Here is a 25060-nt window from a genome sequence, read left to right as displayed (position 1 = left end):
GAGTTATGAAAATACTAAAGGATATGGAAGTTTTTTTAAACCATAAAGAGCTCCAGAAAGGTTAAAGATCTTTGTGAGAGGTAGCAAAGTTGCCAGGTGGAACTGGCAGCTTCCATCACCTGCCAGCCAAAGAATTCCAGAAAAAGGCTCAGGTTGTAGACCATGGATGGCTGCCTTTTGCATAAGCCTGAGTTTCCCAAACTTTTGGCTACTAAAGGCATTGAAGATTAAAAAACAAAACAAAACAAAAAACACTTCTGAATGAGGCTAGAGACTTGGCAGAGGGGCAAGGGAATGTTTGCAAGCCTGGGAAAAGATAAGTTCTGGGGATTGAGTGAGGCCTAACTAACTGCCAGGGGAGTGAGAGATCATTGGTGCCTCCTAAGGTTCCCCCCTCCAGCAAGTTTCCTGTCCATAAAGTGGGGAGGGAGGCAGCAAGGGGGTGCTATCCCAGGACCCACAGGCCCTAACATTTAAGGTTCATTCCACTGATAAGAATTCTGACAAGTAAGAGGGCTGATTCCCCTCTCTCTGCTGAGCATTCTAATCCAGCCTTACTTACCTCACTCAGCTCCTTGGGGTATCCAGAGGCTGGACAGCCTTCCTGGTCTTTCTGCTCTGGAAAAACCAAAAAAGAGATCTCATTTGGCTCTCTAGGCAGGCAGTGAGCCAGGATTCAGACTTACCCACTGTAGCAGCTCCTGATCATCCTTGCCATCCCCCTTCCCTTCCCACCCCCAGCTTGATGAGCAAAGCCCACCCTAACCCCACCCTCCCCTTTGATATATGGCAATTGGAAACCCTCAAAAGGCAAGAACACTGAAAAGGCTGGAACTGGAATGTCTGTTTCTACCTTCTCTGGCAGGCCTCCTCCAGATGGTCCACACCCTTACAGGCCTGGCCTGGGATTTTTAGCAAAGCAGCTCCATGAAACTCATGATTTTTCTTTCCTTTAGTATGATTCTTATGGACGTTGAAGGGGCCTTTGAGATTGTCTAGTTCTGAGTTTTCAAACCTGGGGTTTGAAAATCCCAACACTACATGAAGCCACAGGATAATCACAGTACGTCTTTTCTTTATTAAAATGGCTTTTAAATTTTATTTTTAATCCTAACCTGAGGATGGTGCGTTTTTTATTGATTTTTTAGAGAGAGAGAGAGAGAGAGAAACATGGATCAGTTGCCTCTTGTTGGTGCCCCGACTAGGGCTCGAACCGGCAGTCCTTTTTGGGATGATGCTCAGTCAGCTGAGCCACCCAGCCTGGCTGGGCTCAAAAAATTTTTTAAGTAAAAAAATTTAACTTAAGAAAAACTTAACTTTTATTTAAGTTAACCTAAATAATTTAACTAGTAAGTAATTTTAAAGTTTGCCACTAAAATTAACAAGGACAAAATGTAAAAATAGAATGCAAAGTTGTATTATTTGTAATAAAAATACTGAACTTCAAAGATATGTTCTGTTTCCTACAGGCTGTTTCAGGCCACAGCCCAGAACCTTATTCATCCTTAGTGGCCAAATGACCTGAACTTAGATCAGTGACTCCTGGCCCTCATAGGGCCTGGGCTTACTTCAAAGCCACTGTGCTTAGGCTTCAGGTACTAACTGAAGAGGGATGTTGCCTCACCCTCCTTCCACTTCTATTTTCTTTCCTCAAAAGGGTGCAGAAGCCAGGATGGGAGAGGTTTCCTGGCTGAAAGTTGGCCCTGGAGCCAATGGGATTCCTTTCTGAGAGGTGGTGGGGTGTGTTAGTGAGAAAAGAGATGGTGCCCTGGAGTCTGGCTGGGCCCCTTTGACAACTCACTTGCCCACTCTGGGTGTGTGGGAAACAAGGTGGCAAGCAGTGGAAGTCTGGTAGGCCTCTGTGCTTTTCACCACAGTGGCTGGGGTTAATGGAGTTCTGTCAGGATCCTAAGACTACCCTCCTAGTACTCAAAGCCCCCATCCTTTTTCATGGTGGCTTATTAAGCCATCCCTTTGTGTGGTTCCCACTGCCCTTGCCCTGTTCCCAGAGGAAATAACTTATTGTTGTCATTGGAAAGGGACCAGGACCAACACAGGTCTGTCCTGGCACAGTCTGGAACATGTGGGTTCTTGACTTTGTGCAGGAAAGATTTCACGAGACAAGTCCAGGTGATTTTGAGAATATGTTTGTTAAAGCTGGGGACAGTAAAGCAAAGGAAGGGCTTAAGGTAGAAGAGGCAAGATCACAGCAACAGGAGTGAGCCTAGACTGGGCTGCCTTGACTCAGGAAAGGAAGTCACAGTAACAGAAGTGAGCCATGCTGGGCTTCATGGATTCAGGAAAGGAAGTTACAGAGGCAAAAGGAGAGTCCTTAGAGACAGGTTCAGGGGGTTAGCCCAGGACAAGCTGCTGCCTCCTGCTGCTCCCCTGGTTGCTAGTCTAGTGAGGACCTTTATAAATCAAGAGAAAGAAAGCAAAAGTGCACACCTGAGGAGAGGAGGGAAGCATACGGGAGTCCTCGAGAGAGAGCGCGTGCACTGGGTCTTTTGTCTTGAGGGTTTTTTAAGTTTTTTTATTTACAAACTTTTGTGTGGAGGGCTGACTTTCAATAGATCGCAGGGAGGGAGCTTCTCTGCTATACATGAAACCCCGACCCAGAAGGAGGTTGTCTAAAGATAGTCAAACAAGGCTGATCTGATTCTGGGTCCGGGTTCCATATGTAGCAGAGCAGCTCCCTTGCTGTGATCTATTGAAAGTCAGCCCTCCACACAAGGGTTTGTAAATAAAAAAACCTTTAAAAGTTAAACAATGGTTTAAACTAGATTGTTAAACAATATAATATCAGGTTCCCCACAAACGTTCCATGACAGGCAAGGAGTCAGCCCCCTTTCAGGGATGAGAGGCTTTCTGCACCTGACCTTGGACCTCTGTCTAGACAAGAGGGGCATGCCACACCACCCCTTCTGTGTTGAGGGTTTTTATCTGTTCTCTAAAGGTGGAAGTTTTAGGGGAGGTCTCAGGGAAGGGTCTCAAAAGAATATTCAACAGCTTTCCAGGTATGTTCTTTAATATGCTGATACATCAAAATGAGCCTTTAGGGAGATTGGGATCATTCCCTGGTCAGCTTCACTGCCTTACTTTTATCTTGGATTTGTTTGGCTCTAATTGGGCTCTTTTGTTGTTGTTATTTATTCCTCTGACTTCATCCATTTCGGTCTGTTATCTCTCTCCCTGACTAGGGTGATTTAAACTACTCACTCTCTGGTTGGGGAGGAAAGGTATAAAGCATCTGCTCCTAAGTGTCCTTGGTTAGAAAGATAAGATCTTGTGATTAATTAGCAGGCGGTTAATTGCTCAGCCTTGTTTAACTATCTTGTCTCAGTTTCCCTCATTCCACTGGTCAGGAAATTTTCCTAACTTGCTATCCTACCTCATTGTGAATCCTAGGAGCCCAGCAGAACTGGCTGGCTGTGAGCTCATCATTTTCGCGTGTGGGCCTAGTCTCCATAGCTGCATGCCACCTCACCAGCCCCTAACCCATCCCCAGCCCACAGGGAGGCCCTTTGACAGTCTGGGGAGCCAACCCAGTGTTCCTTCCTGGACCTATCTTTCTGGGAGGTCAGCAGCAGACAACCCAACTAAAGGAGAACATCTGGACTGCCTGGAGAGCTTTTGTACAAAAGGGCCTCATCCAGACCTTCCAAATCAGAATGGGAGTTAGGATAATTGGAAATCCTCAGATGTTTCCAATTATCCATCAGGCTTGAAAGTCATTGATTAATAAAGAATCTCTCTGGGCCTCAGTTTCCTCATCTGTAGAATGGCACTATATTCATTCCTCAAGGTTTAAGTAGGTAATACATTTTAAAAGCTTCTTTGAAGGGCTGCACAATACAATGTATTTTTAGTATTTCCATTTCAAAAAGTAGTTTTGTTGCCCTAGATGGTTTGGCTCAGTGGTTAGAGCGTCAGCCCTACAGACTGAAGGGTCTCAAGGGTCTGGGGTTTGATTCCGGTCAAGGGAAGTTACCTAGGTTGCAGGCTGGATCCCAGGCCCCTGCTGGGGTGCATGCTGGAGGCAACCAATCAATCTCTCTCTCTCTCTCCCTTTCCCCTTTCCACACTCTCTGAAAAGCAATGGGAAAAATATCCTCGGGTGAGGATTAAAAACAAACAAACAAAAAGCTTTGTTTGCAAAAAGACTCCCCACGGAGTTTTTAATTCTCCCTCCCATTGCACTGTGAAAACCCTAGGTGAAGCCCTAGGCTGTCATAGCCCTCCAAGTCAACCAGGTGCACTTATAATCTTCCCATTTGGACTATTGTTTTTCAAGTAAAAAAAGCACATTAGTGCTGGGAATACTTTTGCTGGCTTCACTGTCCTGTCTCCTACCACCACACCACCTCCTGACCCACTGGCTCTGCCTGCCACCTATACTCCCTTCCGGAGAAGTTTCCAAAGGGCTGTGGGCCAGAGCTGTGCAGGCAAGCTAGCTGGCCTTCAGGGGTTCCCATCCTGCATTCTGAGGTTCCCAGAATCACACCCCCACCCCAAGATCTGGTTCAACTCCCCAAACCCGACTTGGGCAACTTACCACACTGAGGCCCTGGGAACTGGTGCGCAGGACAGAAACCGCCTGAACAGGGAGGGGCAGGTGGCCAGGCATGAGTGCTCATTGACTTTAAATTGCAGGCTGCAGCGGGTCCCACGGGAATGGAGCAGAGCCCAGGAGGAGACAATGTCTGCATGGTCGGCCCTCTAGCCACAGAGACTGGGACATGGGGTCTGGTTAACTCCATGGGCCTGAGTCACCCAGGACGTGACACTAGCCCACAGCCAGTGTCCCCATCAGGGTTGTCTTGATGCAGATTCGAGTTGCACATTGTGTCTATGTGTCCAGTGCTCCTGGGAGCACAACTCCCCAGGAGGCATATGTAAATGCAGAGACTCTAATGGGACCGGTGCCCTCTGGAGTTATGCAAAGGGACAGCTTTACTCCCTACAACAAAGGAATAAAAACTTCGAAAGTATTTTGAGAAGAGTAACTGCTTGATGGTTTGGGGAGTCTCCTTTGGAAGGAAAGATGTTTTGTAATTAGATAAAGGTGGTGGTTGCACAACATTGTGAATACACTAAATGCCACTGAATTGTTCACTTTTAAATGGTTAGTTTTACTATATGTAAATTTCATCTCAAAAAAAGTTTTTTAAAGTATTTTGAGGCCCGTGAAGGTAAAGTACTAATTGCTTTAAAGATTCCCCACAACAAGTCAGCCATCTGTACAATGTCACCTCTCTCCCCAGGTTCCTGGGGTTGCTGACAATATTCCAATGATAAGAACTAGGTTACCTTAGAAGCCCCACTCCCAGACCTGAGCTGAAGAGAAAGGGAAATGCTCAGATCCATCCAAGGTTCCTGATAGCACTTGTCAGAAAGGGGATAGAAAGGTAGTAGCATCACGGTCTTCTGAAGGGCCATCCCAAAGGCCCACCTAGATGCTGGGAATCCAGATGTAGGCCTGCAATTCTGGGATAACCCACCTTCTTGCTTAATCTAGCCATCCATTTATCCACTCATTCATTTATTCACCTTGGGAATATTCATTGAGCTTCTACTGGAAGTTAAGAAGAGTAGACTACCACCCTCAACAAGCTCATAGTCCAGTGGGAAGATAAAAGTAGAAACAATTATTAACAGAGCTATACACAAGGTGTAAGGATGACCTGAGGAGGGGCACCTAAGGGATGGAGGTTTGGAGTGGGGGCACTGGGAAAGGCTTCCTGGAGGAAAGGATGTCAGAGCTGGGTCTCTAAGGCAAGCCTAGGCCCAAGATGGGGAGTGGGGGAGAGAAGCACACTAAACACAGGCTTTATAGGATCTTTGAGGGCTCTGATGAGGTCTAGCTCAAAGGTCAGAGGATGGAGATGCCTCCTCCCAGGAGTGCCACATTTTTGGGTTTCCCCCACCCCATCTGCTTCAATGCAGGGAAGGGTGTGCGAGGTAATAACAAAGTCTTTTCATCTCCAGCTAGGAGGAAGGGATCCTACCCTTCACCTCACAGGATGAACCAAGACCCTGCACCCTGGTTCCTCAGAGGGACTAACAGGAAATTTCCCTTTCAAGTCCAATGGTTCTCCTGGCAGACAATGGTATGAGGCTTTGTCCCTCCTTTACAAGAGTGAAGAGTATCAGCGTGGAAGCCACGTGGAGTTCTCTTCCCTTCCCCCTTCTAGGCCTCAGCCAGGCCTCTTCGAAGGTGTTTTTTTTGTTTTTTTTACCCCATATCCCACTCCCTTACACTCTGGGAAAATGCTGCAGGGTGAAGACTGCCTGTCCTTTTTAAAAACACAATGAGACAACAACATTAATGGATTTCTTTTGAAAAGAAACAAAATTACTTAGTTCCCATTAACATAGTCCTTCCCATTTGGGAAAAGCTGTTTTATTAGCAGAATGAGACAGGGAATGAATAAAGGTGCTTAGCACACTGCTTCTATGATGGTGTTTATTGAGTGAATGAATGATTCCTAGTAAACCAAATTTACCAAACTGGCTCTGAATTATTTTGTTTATAAAGATCCACTTTTAAAAATATCTCTGCTTTTCTTAGATTAGTGTTCCACAGTTTTCTGAAATATACCCCCTCCTTTTTTCCTCTGCCAGAGAGAGAGAAAAGAATTACCCTCAGTCTATCTCCTGCTGTCTCAAGTGTCCCCAGCCCAGTCAGTCTGGTGAAAGAGAGGAGTAAAGGTCCTTTGATGAATTAATTCCCTGATCATCTCTCCTGAGCCACAGAAAGACACAACCATACAGGTAGCCCCCAACTCTCTTCTTCCCACTTCAAGAAGATGTCATCTACCCCTAGCCCTCCAAACACTTCGCATAACTACCCTGACCTGGTTGGTGTCTTTAAGGTTCCCAGCAAGTGGCAGCAGTTTGAAGGATAAGTGAGAAAGGGCCAGAGTTTAGGCCTTGCAAGCTCCAGAGGCTAAGGGACTACTCTATTCTGCTGCAGTCTTGAAGATAGCTCCTAATCTGAGTCCCATAATTTATTTTTTATCCATAAATTTATTTCCAGAGGTGGTTTCCCATCTGGAAATTGAGCGTGGGGTGCAGGGCTTGAATTCCGATCCTTTCCAGTTTTAAGTCCTGATTTGCACTGATGGACCCTGAGTCAGCCTTTTTTTATTTTTAAATGGGGATGGGGTGGGACTGGCAGTGGCCAGACCTCTCCAGCAGGAGTCAGCAGTCACGTGCAACCCTGCCCTGAGGCGAGGCTCACCTGTCTGATCTGGTTCAGCTCCCGCCTGCCCCGGAGCTGGAGCATCTGATGTAAGTTTGGTTCCCTCTTCCATCAGGATCCCCTTGTCCCAGATTGATAAACCTTTAAAGAAGTAAAGGTCGAGACCGTCCGAACCTATTCCCATCCTCAGCAATCACTATGTGACTTAGAGCACCGCCGCCAGGCCAGATTTCCTGTGGCCCCGCCTGAATGATGAAACTTGGGATGGCCATTGCACTCCCGGGCTTTCCCAGAGATCTAGATCTCGGTCCTGATGCAACAATTCGGGTCTTTTACACAAAGCGCTTTGGAAGAAGGGGCGCTAGGACCCGACGGACGCCGGAGGGCTCCTGGCCGCAGTGGGCCGGGGAGTCAGTTATGCATCGCAGACATCTCTAGGGACAAGGGTGGGTCAGTGCGTCCATCTGATATGGGTCCCACCAGTTCTCAACCCCAGGACCAGGCGCTAGGAACCCCAGCCCATCAACATTCGTTTAACCACCCTCCCCAAACCCTCTCCTTGGGAGCAGTTGGGAGGTGGGAAAGAACACGGCTTGGGGGCTAGGCACATGTGGGGGTTACGGACCCCCTCATTAACCCATCCCCTGGGGCTGTAGAGTAATGGGCGGGTGGGTAGGTGGGCAAGTGGTCCGCGGGGTAGGGGGAGCTCGGTGCCCGAAGCTGCCCAGTCTTTGGACCCTATCCCCATATCCCGATCATTCTCAGGGCAGGGCTAGCGTGCGGTACGTGCGCGAGGGCCGGCCGGGTTAAAGTCAGCTCCCCTGCCGCCGTCGCGCGGGCATCCACCCGTGCGCCCAGCTGTACTCTTAGCTCCAGGGTCCCAGACTCCGGGGCAACCGTTTTTCCCTGTCCGCCGCCCCTTCAAGTTCCCCTGCCTCTCCCTCCGCTCGGGGACGGGCTACCCCATCCCCCAGCAGCACGACCCTATAATAAACAAGTCTTTCCTTGATCCTCCCCTGCCGCGAGCGCCCTCCGGGACCTTGGCAGCTGCACCGAGCCTTTCTAGAAAGGGGGCGTGGCCAAGGCTCGGGGTTCGGTGGAGCTAGCGCTGGGGCTTAGCGGGGGCGGGGCCAGACCGCTGTCACCGGGCAGGAGAGAACGTTGCGAACGTGCGCCCGGAGCCCATTGGCCGAGGTGGGCCACACTCCCGGGTCTGGATTGGGCTGTAACCCTGAGGGGGCGTGGCTCCTCTGCGCTAGTCCTTATAGGCCTCTGAGCGCTGGTGCTAGGGACCGCGGCAGGCCACGGGGGAGGTGAGAGTGGATAGGAAGGACAAGTCTGGGCAGCGCTGGGTGGTTGGCACCAGTTCGCGCACCCATTCAAGCGGCACTTGTTCCAGCAGCTCTCGCTGACCGCGCTAGCTGGTGAGTGTCCCTTCTCGATGTGCCGATCCCTGCGCGGGGAGGCCTCAGTCGTGCGGGTCCTAGCGTTCGCCCAATGGTCCAGCCCCCAGACTGACGCCAGGTCCGTGCCCCTCTTGTCTTACAGCGTCTTCCGCGCTCCCGTACCCTGAGCTCATCGGCAAACGTCCTGGCGTCAGTCCTCACCATGCCTAGCCTTTGGGATCGCTTCTCGTCGTCATCGTCGTCCTCATCGCCTTCGTCCTTGTCGCGAACTCCCACCCCAGATCAGCCGCCGCGCTCAGCCTGGGTGTCGGCGGCCCGAGAAGAGGGGCTCGGCCGCTGCGCGAGCCTGGAGAGCTCGGACTGCGAGTCTCTGGATAGCAGCAACAGTGGCTTTGGGCCGGAGGAAGGTAAGCCTTGCAGGGGCCCGCCGCGACTCGGGGGTCGGGGAGGTGAGAGGGGCGCCGCACTGGAAAGAGTCAAACCCACCTTGGCTTCCTGTCCCATTAGAGCCCCGACTGCAGAGGGATGCAGGAGTGTGGGAGAGGGGTTGGAGTGCAGAGCACGAGTGTGGCGTGGAAAATGGAGCACGGAATGGGCAGAAGTGCTGGTTTCTCAGCGAGACAGCATCTCCCCGCTAGTGAGTTGCTCTTACAACCTCCCCTGTGTGCTCTCCCTTTCAGACTCGGCATACCTGGATGGGGTGTCCCTGCCTGACTTTGAGCTGCTCAGCGATCCTGAGGACGAGCACCTGTGTGCCAACCTGATGCAGCTGTTGCAGGAGAGCCTGGCCCAGGCACGACTGGGCTCGCGGCGCCCCGCGCGCCTGCTGATGCCCGGCCAGCTGGTGAGCCAGGTGGGCAAAGAACTGCTGCGCCTAGCCTACAGTGAGCCGTGCGGCCTGCGGGGGGCGCTGCTGGACGTCTGCGTAGAACAGGGCAAGAGCTGCCACAGCATAGGCCAGCTGGCTCTCGACCCTAGCCTGGTACCCACCTTCCAGCTGACCCTCGTACTGCGCCTGGACTCTCGCCTCTGGCCCAAGATCCAGGGGCTGTTTAGCTCCGCCAACTCTCCCTTCGTCCCTGGCTTCAGCCAGTCCCTGACGCTGAGCACCGGTTTCCGAGTCATCAAGAAGAAGCTGTACAGCTCAGAACAGCTGCTCATTGAGGAGTGTTGAACTTGGGCCTGGGGGGTTGACACTGCCCCTACAGCAGAAAACTGAACTTTTGGGGTGGACACTGGCAGGCAGGAGCTAGGAACTGATGCCTGTCAGAGAACTGACAACAGCCACCTGAGGGGAGGAAGGTGAGGTGGAGGAAAGTGTTTCCTGGGAAGCTCACTGAGGTGTGTGTAGGTGGCTTCTCATTGGGGGTACAGCTTGCCCCTCAGTACTGTAGCATGAAACAAAGGTTTAGGGGCCAACCAGGCTTCTGGCTGGATGTGTATGTAGCATGTACCTTATTTTTATTGTTACTGACAGTTAAGACAACAGTGGTGTGAAAGCCAGGAGAGCAGCTGGGCTGCACTGGCCTCTCTGTAATTGCAATGGGTGTGTGCTCAAGGTAGCTGGCCCTGGTGGGAGGGGGGAAGTCATCGAGGTGTTTTGTGTATCTCATGGTCTGAAGGGGCCGAATGTGGTTGTTCTTTGTTTTTGCATCTTTTGTTTTTTTGATGGGAGCTTCACTACTGACCTGTTCTAGGCAGCTATCTTACAGACGCATGAATGTAAGAGTAGAAAGGGGAGGGTGTTGGGATCACTTGGGGATCTTTGACACTTGAGAAAAAAATACACCTGGGAGCTGCATTTGGCCCATCCCCTGATGTGTACTGAAAAGTGTATCTGTGAGGGGTGGGGCTGATTGGGGTGGGGCTGGAACCCCTCCCCCAGAGGAGTGCCATCTGGGTCTTCCATCTAGAACTGTTTACATGAAGATACTCGCTGTTCATGAATACACTTGATGTTCAAGTATTAAGACCTATGCAATATTTTTTACTTTTCTAATAAAAAAGTGTTTGTTAAAAGTTGCTTGAGTCTCTTATTAGTGCTAAGAAATAAAAAGGAGTGGGATGGGTGCTGTTAAAAGGTGGGTCTCATCAGATTCGGGTCCACCCGTGTTTCTCTGTACCTTTCCGAGGCTGCCTGCCAGCCTGGTAATGGAGGTATGTGGGTTGGGTGCCATCTGTGCCAAGGACTCTGGATCCCTGGCTCTGCTGACTGAGGCTACCAGGGAAAATCTCAAAAAGGTAAGGAGTGAGTCAGACCTCCCACAGAGGCCTGTAGTCAGAGCTCACCTGGCTGGGGGGGGGGGGAAGGTGCAGGAGGCCCTGGTACAAGGCCCCCTAAGCCCAAGGTCCTTACAGGTAATGAAAGGACTGCAAGAGACTTTTTCTGTTAAAAAAGTTCTGTGTTGTAATCATGAAAATTACAAATTTTATCTTTGGATATAAAAAGGCTATAGGGCAGAGACATCAATAAGTGGATTTTGAAAAAGAATTATTTCTTTCAAGCCTCTTAACTAGACAAGGAAAATAGGGCTCAGAGAGGGACATGACCTACCACTGGGAGGCGTGGCCCAGGCAGGTGTAGACCACACAACACACACAGACAAGGGGATTGCAGCCTGTCTTCATGAATGCCCTGGGTGACCTGGACTCATTGTACTCTCTGGGCCTCAATTTCCTTATCAGTAAAATTGGGGATGGGCCAGATGAAGGCCAAGGCCTTTTCCACTTCTCATTCCCTGTGACTATCAGGCAGTCCTCCCACACTGGCCTTTGGAGAGTTGTTATCTCCCTTGTTTCTCTTCCTGGTCCCAGATAGGCCTTGTTTGCCCAACTGTAAAACAGTTCTTCCACTTGAGTGTGTAGTCAGATCTCTTGGGCCCCCAGTTAGAACACAGATCCCTGGACACTGGTGGAGATTCTGACCCAGTGCAGCTGGAGAAGAGCCCCAGGAATCTGCATTTTCATCAGGGATTCTGCCACAGGGTCCTGAACTTTGGGATGGTTTAGAAGACTTGCATCTCTTTGGTGGAACTGAGTGACTTGTTTCCCAAAATGAGTGAATTTGGGTTAGAACTAGATTTGAAAATGGTGAGAGCAAGTGAGAAGTTACCCACAGCAGTTTTAGGAGAGCCCTCACACTCGTTTTCTGAGCACATCCTCCTAATAGCCGCCCTGTGAAGTGTGGGTCCCGCGGGGGTTTGTAATGTTGTACAGATTAGCAAACAGGAGCCCAAGCCTTTGAATGGCTATCTTCTCACCGTGGCTGACCTGTCCACTCAGCCCCTCAGGGTGGGAGCTGGGAGAGAAGCAGGTTCAACATTTGTGTGGTGTCCGAGGGTCACCTTCCCATAAATTGAGATTAGTGCCAGTGCTCATGGCTGTGCTTCCCTGGCCCCAAAGGAAGAGCAAGGAAAACAACTGTGAATAGCTCCAGAACAGGTCTGTCGGTATATGGAGGCTGCATGGCACAGTGAGCATTAACCCCTCTCCAGGACTAGGAGGCAGCGAGCACACTCAGCTTTTCTTAGATGGTTAGACTGAGGCCAGAGGAAAGCTTGGGTTCCCAAGAAAGCTCACCTGAGACACTCTCTCCTGAAGCTTCCTCCTCACAGGGCTTGAAAATCTCCACAAGCAGGACAGCTCCCTAGGTGGGAGCTCCTAGGCTGCCTAAGATGCAGCAGGAAGCTTTGCCCCAGACATTGGGCTTTTGGAGGGAAGATGAAGCAGGTTCCTTTTTTTGTTTTTGTTTTTAATATATCTTTATTGATTTCAGAGAGAGGGAAGGAGAGGGAGAGAGAGAGACAGAAACATCAATGATGAGAGAGTCATTGATCGAGCCCACAACCGGGGCATGTGCCCTGACCGGGAATCGAACCCCGATCGCCTGGATCCCAGGTAGACGCTCAACCGCTGAGCCATGCCCGGCTGGGCAAAGCAGGGCTCCTTTTTGCTAAGGCTGAAGTCCAATTTGGAAAATGCTTTCAGAAATTACTGTATTAAGCCTATAAAATTTGTACTGATTACATCCCTTTGTATAGGATTCTCTCCCTTATTTCTGTTTCCCACTTTATCAGATACTACTCTAGAGCCTGCAATAGCTCCCAGTCATCAGATTCTACTGTCTGCCTCTCAATACCTTTGGTATTGGGCTCTAGTCACCCTATCTGGGATACTCCCTACCACTCTGCTTCTTCTGGTATAGGTCAGTGTGCCCTGTCCCCTTTTCTAGCCCCAGACTCTGCTATTCCACCAGGGATGTGGGCCTTGCCTTGTCTGCAAAGCCTGTCCTTCCTTTAAGGCCCAGAGCAAGTTCTAGCCCTTTTATGACTCCCCTCTCCCTCCCCTTACCTCACCCTTGATGATTGCAGTGTTGGAAGCTTAGCAGTTTTCTGATCTCATTGTATGCACTTGTTTAGTATCCATCCGGCTTTGTGGGACACCCCTCTCCCTTGATTAGCACCCTCTCCCTTGGCTCAAACAACACAAGATTGCCCCACCAGCCTCAGACTCTCAGGCTACGGAAAGAGCAGGGCAGGGCAGTGATGCTTTGTTGTTTCATTATGCCTGTCACCTAGTGTAAAGGAATATTAAAGGCTGAGATCCTGGAAGAGAGGTAGTGTCCCTGTGGCTAAGGCCACCATGCAGCAGAGGCAGTGAAATCTGGGTTTGAATCCTGGCTCAGACATTTCTAAGCTGATGACCTTGAGCAACTCATTTTCAGTTTCCTCATCTGTAACGTGGGGATGATAGTGAGGAAGCCAGTGGCTGGGCAAGAGATGGGGGACCTGAGCCTTGGTGAGCTGGCAACAGAGCAAGCACCCTGCACAATAGGGACCACCTTTGGCTTCTTTCCCCTCTGGTCCTGCTTTCCTCTAACATCTTTTCAAAGGCCACCATCTTAACAACAGTCATGTCAACGTATAACCTTAATAAAGGCTTGTGAAAAACATCATTTTGGAGTAATGTGCTCAGACAGATTTACTTCTAAGCTGTATTCTTCTAAGTCTGGCATATATTAAGCACCCTGTAAAAGGTTCCTTTCATAAGCCCTGGCCAGGTAACTCGGTTGAAATGTTGTTCCAATACTCCAAGGTTGCAGGTTCGATCCTCAGTCTGACCACCAGGGGAAAAAAAAGGTTCCTTTAGTTTTACCTAATGGTTCAGAAGGAAATGTAAAGGCCCAGAGTGGCTCAGTGAGCAGGTCTGCAGGGTTAAGATGGGAAGTGTGGCCTCCTACCTCCTGGTCTTTCCTTTAACCCACTGAGCCCCTCTGGATCTCCAGATCAGGCGGCCTGGGTCAGCCATATCCTGCTTTTGCTGGTGGAGGTGGCCAAATGCTGCTGGGGCAGCTCAGCATAAGGTTACGGAAACCAGGCCCAATTAATAGATTATTACAGGACTCTGCAGTTATCCCAAAAGGGGGGCTCTTTTTGAAAGAATCACAAATTAGAAAACAGCCCATTAAACCCAGATGTCCATGCAGAGACCCAGCTGAAGAGTCTTCATCCCCATCTCAACCATGGTGATATCTGTCTGTGGTCATGTGGTACTGATGGCTCTGAAAGCAGACACTGATGAACTGCCACTTGACTACTGCATTCATTCAGTCAACCTATATATAATTAAATGGATCCATGGGGCTGCAAGAGAAAGCCAAAGTAAGTGGGAACCCCTAAGGAGCTGACTCTTTCTCTTTCTCTTTTTATCTCTCACCCTACTCTCTCACATTTATAAGCAAAATTGTGGGGTATAAGGAGAGAAATGAGTACACACTCCATTTTTCCTATCCCTAACTTCCCAGGAAAAAATGTCCAACAATATAGAATGACTAAGTATATATAAGATAAAACTAATTAAACTGTATACTTAAAATTGGTACATTTTATTGAATGTAAATTATGCTCCAATGCATGAATTTTTGAAAAAGGTATATATGTATATATATATACACACACACACACACACACACACACACACACACACACACACACACAAAGTAACTCAAAGTGGATCATAAACCTAAATGGAAGAGCTAAAGTATAAAACTCTTAGAAGAAAATATAGGAGTAAATCTTCATGATCCTGGATTAGGCAATATTTCTTACCTATGACAGCAAAAGTACAAGTGATAAAAGAGAAGATCAACAAGTTGGGCAAATTAAAACATTTGTATTTCAAAGGACACAATCAAGAGAGTAAAAAGAGCCCAATCTGCATGGCTCAGTGGTTGAGTATTGACCTATGATCCAGAGATTGCAGTTTGATTCCCTGTCAGGGCACAGACCCCGTTTACAGGCTCGATCCCCAGTGAGGGGCATGCAGGAGGCAGCCGATCAATGACTTTCTCATCATTGATGTTTCTCTCTCTCCCTCTCCCTTCCTCTCTCTAAAATCACTGAAGATATATTTTTTTAAAAAAAGAGAGAGTAAAAAGAGACCCACAGACTGGGAGAAAATATGTTGCAAATCACATGTTGGTAAGAGATTTGCATCTAGAATGTATAAAGAGCTCTTATAACTCAATTTAAAAATGAGCGAAGGATCTGAATAGACATTTCTCCCAAGAAGATGTACAAATGATCTTTAAGCCATTCATGAAAAGATGTTTAACATTCTTGGTCATTAGGAAATGTAAATCACTTTCAATGAGATATCATTTCATATCACCAGAATGGCTATCATCAAGAAGACAGATAATGTCAAGTATTGGCAAGGATGTGGAGAAAGTGGAGCCCTCATACGTTGCTGGAGGAATTGTAAAATGGTGCAGCCACCCTGGAAAACAGTTTGGCAATTCCTCATAATGTTAAACATAGAGTTACCATCTGACTCAGCAATTTCACTTCTAGGTACATAGCCAAGAGAAATAAAAACATGTTCATACAAAAACTTATCTATGAATGTTCATGGCAGCATTATTCATAATATCAAAAAAAAAGAGAGAAAAAACTCATGGGCACAGACAACAGTGGGGTGATTGCAGGGGGAAGGGGGGAGGGGGATGGAGAGAGGTGGAGGAGGGTATAGGAGGGATAAGTGGTGACGGACAGAGATTTGACTTGGGGTGGTGAACATGCAATACAGTGTGCAGATGATGTGTTGTAGAATTGTGCACCTAAAACCTGTGCAATTTTGTTGACCAGTGTCACCCCAATAAATTCAATAAAAAGGAAATAAATAACTAAGTTTTTAAATGTTTTAATACACAAAATATATAAAACGAGCTCCAGAGGTTTTAAAACATAAATTATGGCTCCACAATTAAATATGGTCATTTATAAACCATATGTAAATATGGAAGTAAATATGGTAAATTTTTCAGCAAGAAAAGGAAAACAAAAGTAAAGCCATGAGTATTTTGGATCAAATTTATTCATTGTCTGTCTCTGCCAATAGAATGTCAGCCCACATTTTTTGTGTCTAGAACAGAGCCTGGCCTATTGAATATACTGAGCCCAGGCTCTGCAGAAGGAGGCTACTGGAGGGCTGAGGCCATCTCCTGGGTGCCTGGTGGCCATCATGGCCAAGCAGGGACTGGGGGCAGGAAGATGGTGGTGGTGCCCTCCAAGGGCATTAACATTTCTGGCAATTTCTACTAGAAACAAGTTGAAGTATCTGGCCAGGGGATGAACACCAACCCATCCCTCTGCTCTTACCACTTCTGAGCCCCACCCCTCATCCCTCCACCCCCACCCCTCATCTCCCCACCCCCACCTCTCAATCCCCCACCCCCGTCGGGGCCTGGCTCCCGAGGGGGCTGGAAGTCCCAGGCAGCCCCACCACCTGGAGGGGAGGCGGCAGGGGGCCAGGGCCCAGTACCAGAAGGAAAAGCCGCTGGTGAGGTCGAGGAAACAGGCCAGAAGGACCGCGGAGAAGAAAACTGACAGATACACAGGGTCCTCAAGACTGGACTCCTGGTGTTAATTCCTCAAAAAAAAAAAAAAAGCTAATGAGCATGTGCAGAAGGAAGGAAGGCTGGAAAGGACCCTGACATCTCCAACCTGCCATCTCCTGGGGAGGCCCATTTGGGCCACTTCCAAACACTTTTTAAAAAATTGTTGTAACGTACACAACATAAAATTTACCATCCTTACCATTTTAAGTGTACAGTTCACTAGTGTTAAATATATTCTCATTGTACAGCCTTTCTCTAAAACTTTTCATCCTGCAAAACTGAAACTTTAAACTCATTAAACAATAATTGCCCATTCCCCCTCGCCTCAGCCCTTGGCAACCACCATTTTACTTTGTGTTTCTATAAATGTCACTGCTCTAGGTACCCGATAGAAGTGGAATCACACAGGACTTGCCTCACTGTGCCTGGTTTACTTTATTAGCACAATGTCTTCAAGGTTCATCCACGGTGTAGCAACTGTCAGAATTGCCTTTCTTTCTTTTTTTAATCCTTACTCGAGGCTATTTTTTCCATTGCTTTTCAGAGAGAGTGGAAGGGAGAGAGAAACATCCATGTGCCAGAGGCACTTGGATTGGTTGCCTCCTGCACTCGCCTCAACCAGGGCCGGGGATCGAGCTTGTGACCGAGGTACGTGCCCTTGACCAGGATCCAACTCGGGACCCTTCAGTCCACAGGCCGACGCTCTAGCCACTGAGCCAAACCCTCCAGCTAGGGCAGAATTTCCTTTCTTTTTAAGGCTGAATAACAGTCCACTGCATGTCTAGACCACATTTTGGTTATCCATTCAGCCATCAATAGATACTTGAGTTGCTTCCTTCTTTTGGCTAGTGTGCACAATACTGTTATAAACAGGGTGTACAAATAACTTTCGAGACTTGCTTCAACTTCTTTTGGGTATATTCCCAGAAGTGGAATTGCTGGATCATATAATAACTATTTTTAATTTTTTGAGGAACCACGATACTCTTTTCCACAGCAGCTGCACCATTTTACATTCCTACCAACAGTGCACAAATTCCAAGCACTTTTATGCCATTCCACATCCCATCCAAGTTCAAATTACCCCAACAGTTAAATCCCACCGCACCCATGCCTACAAGGTGGTAAATGGTAAGGGGCCGGATGAGGGCTGTGGATCTGCAGGGGGATATCAGACAGACAGAGTGAGGACAGGTTCCAAGAGGAGAAAGGATGCAACTTCAGCCCCAAAGATGTGAGGGCAGCTCTCCTGATTCACGTGAACCTCCCCCAAGGAATTCTGATTCCCTGTCCGAGACCCTCTGGGGGTAGCCTGAAGGCTGGGGAGAGTAGTAGAGCTGACTTGGGCTCGTACATCTCAGAGGACAGGAGAGAAGCCCAGGTCCCCCTGGGAAGAAGGACTGAGGATTGAGGCACCTATCCCAGTGGCCCCCAATCCATTCTGAACCTCCTTTAGCTTTCATTGATTGAGCTAATATATGACAAACCTGTGACTCCAGTAACAATGTTAAATGAATTTGCATTTTATTTACTGTAATTGCATCTGCATACATTTAAAAAGCAGCAGGACAAATATGGGCCAGACATGCGATGGATGCAGTCTACAGACAAGACAGGGGCAGGCCTCATTGGAACCTGCCAGCCTCTGGTGACGACTTCAAGCCCTCACTCAAGCCTCCTCCCTCCGCCTAGAGGTCAGCCACTGCAGAATGCTAACAGCACACTCCACCACGAGGCTGCGAGGAAGGGCAAGCTCAGGACTGGAGAGGACACAGCGCTCATATTTATAGAATGCTTTACATCTTTAACTCATTTAACATATCACCAATCCTATGAAGTAGGTACTATTATTATTATTCCCATTTTACAGATGAGGAAACAGGTACATGGAGCAGTGGTAGGAGGTTGGACTAGGAGTGGGGAGACCTGCAGTCTGCTATGATTTTGCCACTGACCCAAGTTTCTTCATCTTTTAACTCAGGGGGTGAGACTAGAGGACATCAAGAGTGATTCTTTGAGGCAGAGCTCAGCTGTCATCTGCTACCACCGTGGCTTTTGCCCAGCCCAGCCCCTCATTGCTGCTCCCTGGGTTCCAGCCTGAGGGGTGGGGTGGGGTGGAGGAAGAACAGAGCTGCCTTGCAGGTCACTGGGCAAATGCTTGACTGCTTTCTGGGGTGAGTCCAAGTCTGGAAAGGGACCGTTAAGAAGAAATTTCCACGGCCCTTCCTTCAGCCAGGGATTTTCCACTCTGCCTGGGCAGACGTGCCTCTCAGACAAGGGACCTGGCCACCCATAGGAGTTATTGACCGGTTCAGCTCCGTGCTGAAAAGAGTGTAAGACCTGCTTCTGGTTCTGGTTCCTGCCCTGGGGAAGAGGGCAGGTGTGTTGGGAAGACACAACTTCTCTAGAAAGATGAAGGGGGTGGGGGGGGTGGGAACCAGGATGGTGTAGGACAAAGTATTCAGCCTGGAAGAGCCCCAGAGAGAGACCAGCGGGGACAGGAACCATCAGGGGAAACTTCCTAGAACAGGAGGCCCGAGCTGGAGGGGCAGTGGAACAGGAGGTGTGCCCAGGCAGACAGGAGCACGCAGGACAGATGAGAAGGGAGATAATGCGGACCAGCTTTACACAGGCTGCCATGAACGCAGGGGCAGTGCAGTGGCCAGGAGACAGCTGGATGTAAGAAGTGGAAAATTTGGTGAAGCAGATTGTGCAATACAGACAGCCGAGGCAGGGGCTTGCGCTCTGGCCTCTGCACTGGTTGTTCCCTCGGCTGGGAACACCCTTCCCTCAGAGCCTCACCTGGTTGGTTCTGCATGGGTCAGGTTTAGCTCAAAAGCCTTCCCTGGCCACTCCTGCTAAAGCAGCAGCCTCAAGCCACTCTCTAGTAATTATCCACGTTTCATTTTCTCGCCAGCACTTACCACCACCTGCACTTATCCTGTTTCTTTTAGTGGCTGCCTCCCTCCTGCAGATGGGAGGTCCATGAGAGCAGAGGAAGTAGTCCAGCTTGTCTCTATCAAATCCTCAGAGCCCAGCACATAGCAGGCCCTCAATAAATATTGAGTTTAATTGAACTGCACTTGGAGTGTTGTGATGAAAGGAAGCCTAAAATAATGTTGTTGTTTTTTCCCTGAGCACTATTATATGCCAGGCACTGTGGTAAGTGCTTTACAAACATTATCTCATTTATTCCCCTAGGAGGGAGATGCTACTATTATCCCTGCCTAATAGGTAAGAAAACTGAGGTCCAGAGAGGTTGGTTAAGTTGCTCAAGGACACACAGAGCCAGAATTTGAAATCACACATTTAACCTCTAGGCTAGCACTGGGTGATAGAAATATAATCTGAACCACATAAGTAATTAAAAATTTTTCAAGTAACTACATTAAAAAAAAATCAGGTGAGGTGCGCTCTCCCTCTCAGGAACAGACCCGCCACCTCCTCGCCTTCCCCCCAAGTGTGTTACCTTTGCCTTCCCCTCTCTTAAGCTCTACAGGCCCTTCTTCTGCTTCTGTAACTTGTTCCTGAGCCTACGGGGCCCAGCTGGCTCACTTCTACTCCCTCTGTAACTTTCTCAATAAACTTTCTTATATAGGGTGTTCCCCCAAAATGTATACATACAATTTGATAATTATAAAGGCCGTCCATGTTTATTAAAATGCATTTCATTTTCAAAATTGAGCTATCAGCTGTTAAAGTGTGTACATATATATTTTTGGACACCCTGTATATTAAAATAAAGCAGGTGAAATTAATTTTAATATATTTTATTTAATCTGATATATTAAAAATATCATTTCAACATGTAATCAATATAAACATATTAATGATAGTTTTACATTTTATTTTACTAAGTGCCTAGTTTACACTTACAGCACTTGTTAAATTTTCATTAGAAAATTATCTGTGTTTAGATTTCATAAAATTTCCAGTTGAAAAAGTAGATTCACATACCCAAGTTGTCCCACACATATTTAAACATTTTCCGATAACAATACTATCAGTTTTAAAACTTAAATGTAAATTGATTAAAATTAAATAAAATTTAAAATTCCGTTCCTCATCTGCATTAGTTACATTTCGAGTGCTCACCAGCCACCTGTGGCTAGTGGCCACTGTGTTGGATAGCTTAGCTCTGGGCTGTACAGGTTCATCTGCTGTGAAGGCCGTATGGGTGGGAGCGGTCCAGTAAGAGGGATCCGAAAAAGACTGGGGACCAGTTGTGGGAGGGAAAAGTGGGGGAAATGGAGGTGGCAGGCCTGGGCCCACATAAAAATGAGGTGGGATGACCAGCCATGACTCGCACCAAGCAGCACAGGTCAGCCCACTCACAAGGGAGTGCCTCTTATGGGCGTTCTGTGGGTCTGGGCTTCCTCTCACCAAGGAAGTGCTGGCCCTCAGGTTCCTGGGTGGCTCCTCTCAGAGTTGCTATCCCTCCAACCGCCACGAGGGATCCTGGGGGTGCATGAGGCTGGATCTGAGCAGGCTCAGGCATGGTGGGTGGAAAGATCTCCCTCTTTTTATCCCTACCTGTGCGCAGCTGAAGGGGGTCAGCTGTGTGGCTCTGGTTAAAGAACTCTGGAGTCAAGTACACCTGGTTTTCAATTCCTCCTCAGCCAAATTCCTTGCTGTGTGACCTTAGACCTTAGACAAGTTGAATCCCCTCTCTGAGCTTCGGTTCCCTCATCTTGAAAATGAAAACCAATAACAAAATGTTGTGAGACTGATGATGTCTGTAGAGTGCCCAACTCATAGTAAATGATTAACAAAAGCTATTCTTCCTAAGTAGACTGGAGAATGTTCATGATCACTGGAAAGATTTCCCAAGTGAGCTGTAGAGGGAGGGAGTTAATCCAGATGGACAAGGGTTCCCTCCTCAGGGCTCCCCCACTTCCCCTGCATGATACACAGTCCTGGTTAAGCATCGGGAGTCTGCCCTGGGTGCCCGAACATGAGATAAGAAAGGCCAAGAGACACCTTCCTGAAACGTGGAGGGTGAGTCAAGCTGAATTAGAAGCAGGTGAGGTTACCCGGAGTCCCTAGAGTTACTCAGAGTGACACTGGTATATGACTGGCAGGAATGATGGATGAATTGGGCTCCAGAAAAGCAGGTGGGGCTGGAAACCACCCAAGACAAGGAAACTGTTGGGGTGGAAACTCCAGGCTGGAAGAACACAGCCTGAGAGGCAGCAGGCAGAGGCCAAAGTTAGCTTGGGCCAGGTATTTTTGAGGGTGGGGCAGCTCCAACTCCCTCTCCCAGTTAACACCCCATGTGAGCCTTCCCCCAGCCTTGCGAACTTCAATTCCCCAGCCCCTAAACCTTTGCTCTGCTGGGTCTTCCCAAATGCCAGAGCTGAGACAGCCTGGAGCAGACCTCTGTCCTCTGCCCTGCCAAAAGAATTTCAGCTCTTGTCACCCCATTCAGCTCACAGTTCAACATTTTCTGTCTTGTCTGTCACCCCCTACTGGAATTGGTGCTCCTAAAGGTAGGACGAGTCTGTCTTGCTCACTGTTACATCTCCTGGGCGGAGCTCAGATTCCCACATCCATTTGAATGTTTGGCAGATGCTCATTGAGGCAGGAGTCTCAGCACCTGAGTGAGTTCTCGTTGCATGTCTAACACTGTGGGTCAGCCTCTCTGAGCCTTGTTTCCACATCTACAAAGAGGGAAACAGAGTCCCTCTGAAGATCCTGGAAAAACCAGGTCAGAAAGCGGGCGGATGAAGCATCGAGCTGGTTCTACCCATCACCCCACCGAAGCCACCGCTACTACTCTTTAGTTTACAGATGTACTCAGTGTATTTTTGTACATCTTTGGGACCTTCCTACCATTCGGCAAGGTTGATAGTATGATCGTCCTCATTTTACAGAGGAGAATGTTGAGGAGGCTGAGTTCGGTTTACTGGTGAGTGGCTCCAGGGTTTAGGCTCTTTATTCCCATCTGAGATCAGTTTCCCAGGGCCCCACGCAGCGCACAGTGGGCAAAGCCTGAGTCAGCCCACTGGTGTCCCGGGGACAAAGAGAGAGTGTGGTGGGCATGGAGGCTAGGAGCTCCCAGAACAAATCTGCTGCATCTTCCTCTCCTCCTCCCACCCTCCTCTCCTTTCTCTCCTTCCTCCCACTCACTCATTCAGCCACCTGAGCACCTACTAAGGATGATGGCTGTGGGTAAGCAATGGCCAAAACAAGTGTCCCTCGAGACCTCACAGGGCTCTGCAATCAGACTTCATGTGGTCAAATCCCAGCTCCCCTGCTTGCAGACCCTGAGCCTCAGTTTCCTCATTTGTAAAACTGGGGTAAGAATAGTACCCATCTGACAGAATTTTGAGGATTAAATGAGATAATGAATGAGAAGCTTTTGAATAAGTGCTAGGAACTCAAAAAAAAGCCTGCCCTCAGAAAGGATGCTGTGAACTACTTCTCACTAACATGTGAATGAGTGATAAGACCTACTGTGTTCTCTCAGGGGAATTTAAATATTTTTTTACATTTTTTTCTATTGAGTTTTAGAGAGAGGGAGAGAGATAGAAACATCGATGTGGGCCCCGACCAGGGATGTAACCCACAGCCTGGGTATGTGCCCTGACCGGGAATCGAACCTGACACCTTTTGGTGTACAGGACAATGTCCCAACCAACTGAGCCGCCCCTGCCAGGGCGGGAATTTAAATCTTAGTGGGAATTAAATGAATGAAATCCCATCTAGTGATGGAATTGTAAAAGTAAAGAAGGTATACATAGTGGGTAGAGAAGGGCTTCCCAGGGTCTTCAAAAATCACAGTTGCTATCTAATGCACAAGTCCTGCCTGGTTGCAGAGAGGGCTCACACACAGGGAAAAGGAGAACAGTCCCAATGTTTAATGATCCTCTCCTCTGCTTGGAGAAACAGGAAGCTACTAGACCCCAGGAGAGTGCATAACTCCAGCTAAATGTGGAGGGCCTTCTGCAGCGTGGCAGGCAATAGCCCAGGCCCCAGCCATCAGAAAGGCTCCAAGGACCCTCCAGGAACAGCAGCCAGGGCAGGAGGTGGGGATGGGCACCAGATGTGATGAGGACTGACCTGAGACCAGGAAGGAAAGGGTGGACTCTCTTCCAGGGCAGGGCCTCACCTTCTACATTTATGTTTCCTCTTCTAAGTGCTTACCAGGCCGGCACCTGTAGTCTATAGAAGTTGCAGAGAAGTTCAGAATGTGGGTTCTGGAGTCAGACTACCAGGGCTCAATCCAGGCCTCTGGTCTTCTCAATTGTGTGACCTGTGGCCACAGGTAGCGTTAGTTACTGGCACCCATTCCCCATCTCTTCTGTTTCTCCTTTAGAGAAATATTCCTCCCTTCTTCCCTATCAGCCCATTGGTACAGGTGAGGCTGTAGGTGTGGGGCCTGCAATCAGGCCACCAGACCTGCCAATCAGCACTGCATCTTCCTGGGCAGTGCCTTTTATCAGAGTGGTCATTTGACCCCAACTGTATAATTAGAGTAAACCTTGGAATTCGTGTCCCAGTTAGCAAGATGAGACTCTCTTTTCTACTGAACTAGAACTTGGAATTATATGAACAACTCACAGAGTCCAAATATGACACCAAGATGGTGAAGGCAGGGTAGAGAGATTCAATCTTCATGACGTTTTTGAGTCTCCAGATCAAGTCATGCCTGGATTGCTCTTTCCAAAGCCAGTAAATTCCCTTCTTAGCATAAACCAGTTTGAGTCATATTTTTGTCATTTTTATCAGAAAGAGTCTGAAATTCACATGGTGAACTTTCTTAACCTGTCTATAAACGTCAGTTTCCTCATCCGCAAAATAGGGAATGACGGTAACAGTATTTCTCGGGAGAAAGGAAGAGTTGTTCTGGGATGATTAAAAGGGTTGGTCAGGGTCCAACACTTAACACAGAGCCTAACATATGTTAGACACTCAGAAAACATCAACTTTTAGGTGTTCCATAAATGTTTGTTAATGACTCTGGCCCCTGGAGGTGAACTGCAAGGGCCATCGGAAAAAAAAAAAAAAAAAAAAAGCAAGTCTCTTTCCATGATACTGTAGGGTCCCAGGAAACTCTGGGGCAGAGAGGACTGTCTGACCCATGCAGATAACAGGTGGCACCAAGAAATGCTCTAGTGGTTGTCATGATTATTTTTCCTCATTCTCGTAGTCTAATCAAGCCCATTTCACAGATGAGGAATGTGGGGCCCAGAGATTAGATCCAGGGTAATGCTAAATTCAGCACCCACTCTGCTGGCTCAGCGCCTCCCTTGGAGCACATCAGTGCTGTTTTCAGGGACTTGCTCCTTGCCAGGTCTCAATCACAACCAGGCGAAGTTAAATTGGTCTGTTAAGTTAAATGAAGGCTTCTGTAAGTAATCTTAGATGGTGTTAAAAGGGCAAAAGGAGTTGCAAACACTCCCTCCCTCTTTCCCGTGAGGGCGAGCTCTATCTTCTTTAATCTGCTGTCTCCTACAAAGGAAGAAGTCTTGGTTTCCCCTTTCTGATCTCCTGTAGTCCAAGCGCTGTCACCCGTTAGCAACGGTTAACCCCCCCAGAGAGAGTCTGACT

The 25060-nt window shown here is 48.3% G+C and overlaps 1 protein-coding gene across 1 annotated transcript; it reads left to right on the top strand.

Annotated features, from left to right (window-relative positions):
- Window positions 1-8526: 8526 nt before the first annotated feature.
- Window positions 8527-10629, top strand: DDIT4 (DNA damage inducible transcript 4). Its single transcript, XM_016224006.2, has 3 exons — window positions 8527-8628; window positions 8753-9017; window positions 9291-10629. Exons 2-3 carry the CDS (start codon window positions 8813-8815, stop codon window positions 9782-9784), a joined length of 699 nt encoding a protein of 232 aa, XP_016079492.2. The 5' UTR covers window positions 8527-8628; window positions 8753-8812; the 3' UTR covers window positions 9785-10629.
- Window positions 10630-25060: the final 14431 nt, after the last annotated feature.

Source organism: Miniopterus natalensis, chromosome 14 (assembly GCF_054644295.1).
Source record: "Miniopterus natalensis isolate mMinNat1 chromosome 14, mMinNat1.hap1, whole genome shotgun sequence".
Taxonomy (NCBI): Eukaryota; Metazoa; Chordata; class Mammalia; order Chiroptera; family Miniopteridae; genus Miniopterus; species Miniopterus natalensis.
Note: the sequence above shows the minus strand (reverse complement) of the source record. Positions and strands in the feature narration are given on the sequence as shown.